Raw genomic sequence first — 8647 nt, forward strand, 5'->3', positions numbered from 1 at the left:
AAAGTAATTGGTTATTTCTCTCCATCCCCAAGAGCCTGCTCCCTCTGTGGGAGACCTGGGATCCCGGTGTTCCTCACCGACGTGAGTTCACACTGCGATTCCCTGCAAGGTTTTCTAACAGCCTCCCCCACCCACCATCCTCTCTTCCCTCCGCAGCTGCAGTTCCTTCCTGGGAGCCAGAGCCTCTGCTTTATACCCAACGCTATCTTCCCATCATTCTGGGGGCAAAATCTTACCTCTTAACTCTGGCATTCAAGCTTCACGGTCATGCCCCTGCCTGTCATTCCAGTCTCCTCTGTCACCTCTCCCCACCCACCCACCCACCCACCCACCCACATACACCCGTGATCCAGCTAAAGCAATCTCCAGCTCTTCACACCCCCTCCAACTTACCCCCAGCCTTTCACCTACACTGCTTCCCAATGCTTCCTACTCAGCTACGCTTCAGGGCTGAGCTGAAGACCCTCTACGACCCCAGGCCCCTGCCACCACTTGCCCGTGCCTCAAGGTCAAGTCTGCCCCTCCCACCACTGCCTCTCCTTAACTCCACTGTTCAGAAGGCTCTTTCATCCATGGCCTCACCAGACCTTGAAGGCAGGAATTGCGTCTTATTCACTGGTGTGTCCCCCACAGACCAAATATTCCTTCGAATAGTGGAACATGCTAACACGGAGAGGAAAAAGTCAGAGGCGTTGGACAGGTTTATTGAAGCGGAGCAGTTTTCCCACAATGCAGGGGGTCTCTGGCCCAGGCTGCGTGGCCGCTCTCCGGCCACAAGGCCCATCACCGAGTCCGGGCAGATCAACACCTGCTCATTCTAGAATCTACCCCGGCGTCCAGCTGCAGCCCGCGCGGCTCTGGGTTGCCCCGGATCAGGCTCTCTGGAAGGTTTGCTTGCACACCTGGCCCTCGCAGAACATCTCCTAGGGCCGGGAGGGAGGGGAGGAGAAGATGACTTGGCACGAGGCCTATTATTATTCGAAACCCTCTGACACCAAATGTGGGGGGGGGGTTCTTCCTGACGCCAGACCTGTGCTATCCTTTCCAACCCCCTCCTCCAACTTTGACAGCAACCGGTGTCCAGTTAAGTCAACTCGGTTCTGACACTAACAGCCCAGAGTGAACGTAGAGCCCACAGGTTAGGGCCTCCCTGCCCCCCACCCACCCTCAGATGACAATTGCAGGTCCCAGGCCACCTCGACTTCTGACCAACCAGTGATAAATTGGGGTTCCCATGGCTCCCTCTTCAAGCTCAATCATTTGCCACAATGGCTCATAGAACTCAGAAGCACACTTCAAATACGTGCACAGGTGTTTTATAAAGACTATACCTCATGAACAGCCCAGTGGAGCAGATGCAAGAAGGTACAGGGTGGGGGGCCAGGGGTGGGGTGGTATGTGGAGCGCCCCTGCCCTTTCCAGGAGTTCCACCTTCCTAGCACCTCAGTGTTTCCACCAACCCCGCAGCTCTTTGAACCCCTTCATTTAGGGGGTTTTACGGAGGTTTCACTACATAGGCACAATTGATCATTTGCTATTGGTGAATAACTCAGTCTTCAGCCTCTCTCCTCTTCCTGGAGGTTGGGAGCCAGACTGAAAGTTCAGACCCTATTGTCATGCCTTGATCGTCTGGTGATTGGCCCCCACCCCCCATTCTAGGGGGTCCCCATTCACCAGCCATCTCATTAGCATACAGAAGACACCCGTGTTGCCCTAGAAATTTCAAGGGTTTTAAGAACTGGGTACAAAGGCCAAATATTTGTGAGTACCCTCCAAGCAAGGGTCTGCTCGGGCAGAGCTCCGGGGAATGCCCAAGGGTTCATGCAATCTGAACGTTACTCCTTTACAGCCAACTAACCCGAATCTCGAACGTATTTGTGTTTCCTCTGTGATGCCGGATTCCGTTTTTGTGAAGGCCTGTTTCCTACTTCATTTTTATTGTCTGAAGATTGTGAGCTTTGTGGACCCCGAATCGAAATGTCTTCAGCGCCTTTGCGATCAAAGCCTCCCCAGACGCCCAAAGGCTGTTCCCAACTTTAAGATTAGCGCTCTGGTTTTGTTCGCTCGGGCTTCACCCAGATGCCCCACGTGCGAGCAAGGCATGGAGTGGAAGCTCACATTCTGGTCAGACCCAGATGCGAGGCTCCCCCGTTCGGCCTCGGGGAGTCGCTATGCCTCAGTCCCTTGATCTGTAAATGGGGAAACAGTATCCCTTTCACGGGTCTGCCTTGACGACTAAGGGAGAGGATCCCCTCAGAGGACCTACCAGAGTCACTGGGCACAAAATTGTCACTTGAAAAATGTAAGCACCATTGCATACATGGCAGGAAGGAATTCTCATTGAAAAAGCTACCATTAAGCCTGACGTACAATATTATACCTTCAAGATTATATTTAGAAATATGGCATTAGGTTGAGCTGTACTTTGCATATTCATGAAGGGCTCACGGGGGCATGGGACTTTGGCACCCCCTTTTAGAAGTGAGTAAAGCAACAAAGTAGCAGGAGGCAATGCTGTCTGGCCTCAGGCCACAGTGACCCCCTCTGGGAATTCTTCCCAAGGGAGTAAGACCACGGAGGGGAAAGCTCCACGTGCAGGAATTCAAGCAACAGCGGAAAACACCCTGAAATACAACACTCCTGGACACCCGTAACAAAACCCAGTGGAGTATCACATGGCCAGTGTGCTACCTTATTATATATATTCAATTAATATGTAATAACTTCAACAGGAAAATTACCCAGGAACCTGGAATATGCTTTTACATGAAAAGGAAAGGCAGAATATGCTGACGGAGACTGGAAGATAACACACCAAGTAGAAAGGGTGGGAATGATGGAATTGCTGGCCATGGCTTCCTAGTTAACATTTTCTCAATATTATGTCACCTCACTAAAAATACGAACAACGTGGCAAGTACCAGGTGGAGCTTGTCGCCTTCAATCCAATGGGTCCAGCCTCTGTTCTTCTTTTCCCCCTTCTGGACACAGGTGAGTCTGTCATTGTCCCAGGTGACCAAGCTCTGCGTGATGGAAGGGAGAAACCTCAGTTTGTTCTAGCAGGATCCTTGGCTACTACTACTAAGTAGAGTGCCAATGAACTTGCCCAGTGAAGAGCTCCTGTTATTACTTCAACTTTTACCTTGCACTTTCTGTTATCCAGGCCTTTGTTATCTTCATCAAATTCCTCTCCAACTTTAAATTGAACAAGGTAGTTCCTTAGGCTGCTGTACGTGTGGATGGTGAAAGAATCCCCATTTTGCTCAATCACTTTCTGTGGCTTCAGCATCTTGGCTATCTTACGAGTGGCAAAGTCAATTCCTTAAACAAGAAGAAGAAGAAGAAATCTTAACTTTCGTCTGAGATGCAAAAGCAAAGGACATGGCAACTACCCTCAAAAGCGTTGGATTTGATTGCTAGTATTTCTTTTGCATTGTCACCATCATCTGTCACCATAATAGGATCTATAGGGAAAGATCTCGGCAAACCTCCATCCAGAGGCTGATTAAAAAGGTTCGACAGCTGCCCTGGCTGGTGTGGCTCTGTGGATTGAGTGCTGGCCTGCTCACCGAAAGGTCACAGGTTCAATTCCCAGGCAGGGCACATGCCTGGGTTGAGGGCTGATGTTTCTCCCCCGCTTTTTCTCCCTCCATTCCAGTCTCTCTAAAAATAAATAAACAAATTTAAAAAATGGTTCAACAGCTCTCAGAGAAGTCTCATTAGGCAGCTGTGTGCCACAGGGGACGGATTTGAAGCCGGATATGGCCGGAGCCATTCTCAGAATCCCCACCAGAGGCTGACAAGGGGACAGGAGAGCCAAGGGAACGCGGCTCAGGCCCCTAACCCAGCCACAATGACAGCAACTCTGCCTTTTTCTGCTTTAGGTATTTACCCTTCAGATAAAGACAGAATGTAACAGTTTCTGGACAACCATTGGGGGGAAAAACTCAAAAACTGCTGTAATCATTTAGGAATCTTGAATAAGCTTTAAAAAAGAGTCCTACACAAAGCCATGGAATACTGAGAAGACCAGGGTTTTAGTGCAGAAAGTGAATTTGAATCCCACTGCTCATTTATTAGCTGTGAGCACATTGTGTGGCTAGAGGTTGTCAATGCTCTCTCCCTGTCGTTCAGCAATAAGATGGAGTAATCATATCTCCCTTTTTTATAAGGATTTAATTTATTTATTTCTAGACGTAGGGGAAAGGAAGAAGAAAGAGGAAGAGAGATATCAATGTGTGGTTGCCTCTCCTGCGCCCCCTTCTGGGCACCTGGCCTGCAACCCAGGCATGTGCCCTGACTGGGAATCAAATCAGTGACCCTTTGGTTTGCAGGCTGGCACTCAATCCACTGAGCTACATCAGGCAGGGCTAAATCTCCCTTTCAGAAGAGAATTGTAAATGAGTGGATCAAAAAGCTGTGGTACATTTACACAATGGAATACTACGCAGCAGCCAAGAAAGAAGGAGCTCCTACCTTTCATGACAGCATGGATGGAACTGGAGAGTACTATGCTAAGTGAAATAAGACAGGCAGTAAAAGACAAATACCATGTGATCTCACCTGTAAGTGGAACCTAATCAACAAAACAAAGGAGCAAGCAAAATAGAACCAGAGACAAGAAAATAAAGAACAAGCTCACAGAGACCAGAGGGGAGGATGGAGGGGGGTGACGGGGGAAAGAAGAGGAAGGGTCAAGTCCAAGAACATGTATAAAGGACCCATAGGCAAGGACAATGGGGAGGGGGGTGAAGCTTGAAAGTAGGAGGTGGGGGGTGGGTAGGGCAGGGGAGAGTAATGGGGACAACTGTAATTAAACAACATTAAAAGAAAAAGTAGAAGAGAATTGGCTCCCGCCAAATAAAAACTGAAAACAATCTTCTTGAACCCAAGGACACTTCGATTATTTGATTTCTGTGCCATAAATCCTTCTATATGCCATGCGCTGATTTTAAAAAGAATCTGAATGTAAGACATTGAATAATTCACCAAGCACTTGGTGAACTGAAATATTTAACTGGGACAAAGACTTCAAATTCTGTTTTCAGCTTAAAGGGACAGATTGCCCGGTTGTATCTTCCTTCCATCCAATGAACAAGATAAGGATGCTCTAGTTTTTATTACAGGAGCTATCTTTATTCCCCTGAAATATAAACCTGTGTGTTTAGAAAAAAAACACGTTTTAGTTCACTGTGTAAAGTCATAAGACATAGCTCAGATAGGAGAGAATGCTAACTCACAAGATGTGCTTAATTCAAACAACTGAAATTAAAAGGAGCCTTCATTTTTTAAAATAAAAATAGGGTTTATTGTACATTTTCTACCAAAGTCTCCTTGTAATTCTTTCTTTTGGTGATTTTTTATTGTCTTAAAATACACAAATTTTACCATTTCACCCATTTTTAAGCATACAATTCAGTGGCTTTGTACAGTCATGATGTTATCCAACCATCAACATTATTCATTTCCAGAGCTCTTTCATTATCCCAAATAGAAACCACATCCCTGGTAGGGTTCAGGACACGGCACCTTAAAACACAGCACCTTGGCCTAGTGAATCTACCTCCGTAAGCCGAGGGCCGGCGAGATGGAAAAAGTAGGCTAGCCACTCCAGTCTGATAATTAGTAGAATTTATTAAGGGGAACTCACATACAAAGCATGTCTTAGGCAGCCACAAAACGAAATCTTGGCAAGTGCTGAAATATCGTGTAGGGTAAAGGTGGGGATGGTCACAAGGACCAGGACCTGGTCAGGACCACACAGGTTCCAGAGGGCATGGGAGGGGGGTCTGGTTTATGTCAGGATGAATATCGGTTACCCCGCAGACAGTCTCTTGGGGGGCTGCGGAAAGTGGCCTCTTTCCAGCCTGGTCCAGCTTGCGGGACACACATTTCATGGGACGGTCTCTCTCCCGCTCTCCCCCTCCCCTCTGGACCGGAGGGACAGAGTGAGATGATTATAGACAAGAGTCTTATCAGCCTGGAAAGGACACCAGAAGAATCTACATAATCGAGCCCTTATTATCCATTACTTTTCCCATAGATTAACTTTTCTCTTATTTGTCACCCTGGAAATGGAAAGTCCTTTTGTCTTGTCGCTTCTCTACAAAATCATTGCCCTTTGCTAAAGGCTGTAGAAGCTCAAGTTCTGAGCGCTCCTTGGCAGTCCTCACCGCTGAGTACTCCTGAGTGTGTGCAGGGTGCGTGTGTCAAGCTTCTGTTTGTCTGTCTCTTGTTAATCTGACCTTTGCTGGTCTGATTTACAGGGCCCCAGGCAAAGAAACAGATGGGCAGAGGGGACATTTTTTTCTTCCCTACAAGGTTTCATGCCAATATAAATCAGATTTCGCCTGAGAAGTCCAGGACTTCGCTACTCAGTGGGAGAAAGGGAGGGGGAAGAATCCTACCACAGGCTCAGAGACCTTAAAAACACACCCGGGCCACAGAACTGTACACCTCAAAATGGTAAAAATGACCAGTTTTATGTTATACATATTTTATCACAGTAAAAAATCGCACTCCCGTCTTAACTTACAGATGGGGAAACCGAGGCCCCGTGTCAGATCAAAAGAGGCGGAGCTGGAGTGGTGCCCAGGCCCCCATAGCCCGCGCAGCTCTGGCCCATCTGTCGAAAGTGCCACTGTTGGCGCCGTTTAGTGGAAAGCATACGGCACAAAGTAGGAGCTCAGACCCACCGAGTCTAGAGAATGAGACTAAGGACGGGACAACCCGGGGACCCGTCAGGAAGGACGGCTTCTCCTGTCAGGGCCGCCCCCACACCGCCGGCCTGACTCGGTGGTCCCTCGGCCCCCTAAGCGCTCGGGGCAGCCGGGCAGCCGGGCAGCAGAGGCAGAAGCGACCCTTCCAGGCACCAGCCAACCCCACTCCGGGCTAGAGCTGCGAGGAGGGGGACGTGGCCTCTAAGGGTTTCTTGACTCCCCCGAAGTCCTCCAGGGAAGAACTGGACTCAGGAACGAAAGATTTCAAACCCGGGCTGGAATCACCTCGGGGCGCTGGACAGGGTCTGGGGGCTCCGGGAGAAGCGCCCCGGGACGCCGGTGCTGCCGGCCGGGACCTCCCTGCTGGCGCCTGTGGGCTCAAGGGATGGGGGCGGCTGCCCAGAACCCCGCGTTGAAGGGGGCTGCGGGCCAACATCCCCTCCCCCCCGCCCCGTGAAGGGGCTTCTGCCGGGGCGCCCCCGCATGTGGCCGAAGCCCCTCCCGAAGCCCCTCCGTGTCCCTGAGTCCTCCTGCGAGGCATCCCACGCCAGCAGCCCCCCCCCCCCCCGTTAAAATCCACTCTGGAGCTGCCGGGCCAGTGGGGGGACGGTCTATGGGGGGACTAGAGGAGGCCGGGGTGGGGGGCGAGGTAAGGTCAGGGGGACCCTGGGACCGGCGAGGAGACCGGGAGTTGGTGGAGATGGAAGGATAGAGAACAGACGGATGGACACATGGACAGGCAGACAGACTGGCGTGGTGGATCGACGAGTGGACAGAGGACTAGTGGACAGGGGAGACAGCAGCACGGGGAAGGGGCAACTGGGGACTGAGTGGATGGACAGGTGGAGGGGGCGCGCAGAACAGACTGGGGGACCGGCGGACGGAGGCGCGAAGGGACAAACGGACGCGAAAGGAGAGACAGGGACCTGGCTGCCCGGGAAATCGACTGACAAGACTTCGCCCCGACCCCTCCGCCGCCCCTCCTCCTACCTAGGGCCAGCATGTAGCCCTCAAAGTTGTCGCTGGTGAGGAGGTTCCAGGTGCCGCTGAGGTCGACGGGCATGGTGAGGCTGGGGCGACTAGGGGGCGCGCTCGCTCGACCCTAAGTGCCGGGGCCCGGGAGGCGGGGCCCGGGATGCGGACCGGGGCGGGCCCGCAAGGGGCGGAGCATCGGGGGCACACCGGACACTCGGATGGAGAAGCCCATTCCCTCCTGGCTTCCTTCGCTTGGTCCTGGGACGCTCCTGTTCTCCTTGGGGCTGCCTCCTCCTCTGGCTGCAAACATGTGCGGACCCAGGCTAAGTAAGTTGGGGGCCACACTCTTTTTCTCCGCCTGCACTCTAAGGACCAAGGAATTGCCTTCAAACTCAGGGCATTCACTGCTGTGTCTGCTGCAATGTATTAATAAACCCAATTCCGGTGATCTCAGTAAATACAGGGTTGTTTTTCTTATCTCTCAAGCAGTCCTGGGCTGAGGGGTTGCTGGTCATGATTTGGCAACTCCACCTTATGGAAGTGGTGTCTCTGTGATTCTCTGGCCTTACCTCACTGTCACCAGCTCGCCGCTGGGTCTGCAGCCCGGACATCCTCGTTCAAGGTGGGAACCCACCCACCACTGTCACTTCAGATTTTTCTTTACACTCATGAGCCAAAGCTGTGTCCTTTGCCACTTCCAACTGCGAGGGAGCCTGGGGGCTCTCATGTCTAGGTTTAGTCTGGACAGTAGAGAGAAAGGCAAAAGAGAAGGAGAATATGGGCCAACTTGAAACATTAGCCACAAACACTATTTGTCAATGTATAAGCCACCCCTGAGATGTATGTATTCATTTCTGACCCCTCTCATGAGCTCTAGACTCAAATATATTAACAGCCAACATGTAATGAATGAGTACTGTGCATATTATCATTTGGCACAAAATCCTACTTCT

At 50.9% G+C, this 8647-nt stretch overlaps 1 protein-coding gene across 1 annotated transcript; it reads right to left on the reverse strand.

Moving 5' to 3' along the window:
- Positions 1–683: 683 nt before the first annotated feature.
- RBP7 (retinol binding protein 7) lies at positions 684–7805 on the reverse strand. Its single transcript, XM_037045325.1, has 4 exons — positions 7710–7805; positions 3143–3321; positions 2922–3023; positions 684–923 (listed from the first exon to the last, which is right to left on the reverse strand). Exons 1-4 carry the CDS (start codon positions 7780–7782, stop codon positions 873–875), a joined length of 405 nt encoding a protein of 134 aa, XP_036901220.1. The 5' UTR covers positions 7783–7805; the 3' UTR covers positions 684–872.
- Positions 7806–8647: the final 842 nt, after the last annotated feature.

Source organism: Sturnira hondurensis, unplaced genomic scaffold, assembly GCF_014824575.4.
Source record: "Sturnira hondurensis isolate 20B ecotype Veracruz unplaced genomic scaffold, ASM1482457v3 Scaffold0004257, whole genome shotgun sequence".
NCBI lineage: Eukaryota > Metazoa > Chordata > Mammalia > Chiroptera > Phyllostomidae > Sturnira > Sturnira hondurensis.

What these genes read in the sequence shown, in the direction of transcription:
- RBP7 (XM_037045325.1), bottom strand. Translation starts at nt 7,782, where the DNA reads ATGCCCGTCGACCTCAGCGGCACCTGGAACCTCCTCACCAGCGACAAC. An exon ending in GGGCTACATGCTGGCCCTAG is followed by an intron (nt 3,322 to 7,709) that starts GTAGGAGGAGGG and finishes TTCTTGTTTAAG; the next exon opens with GAATTGACTTTGCCACTCGT. An exon ending in AAGGCGACAAGCTCCACCTG is followed by an intron (nt 924 to 2,921) that starts GTACTTGCCACG and finishes TCCCGGCCCTAG; the next exon opens with GAGATGTTCTGCGAGGGCCA.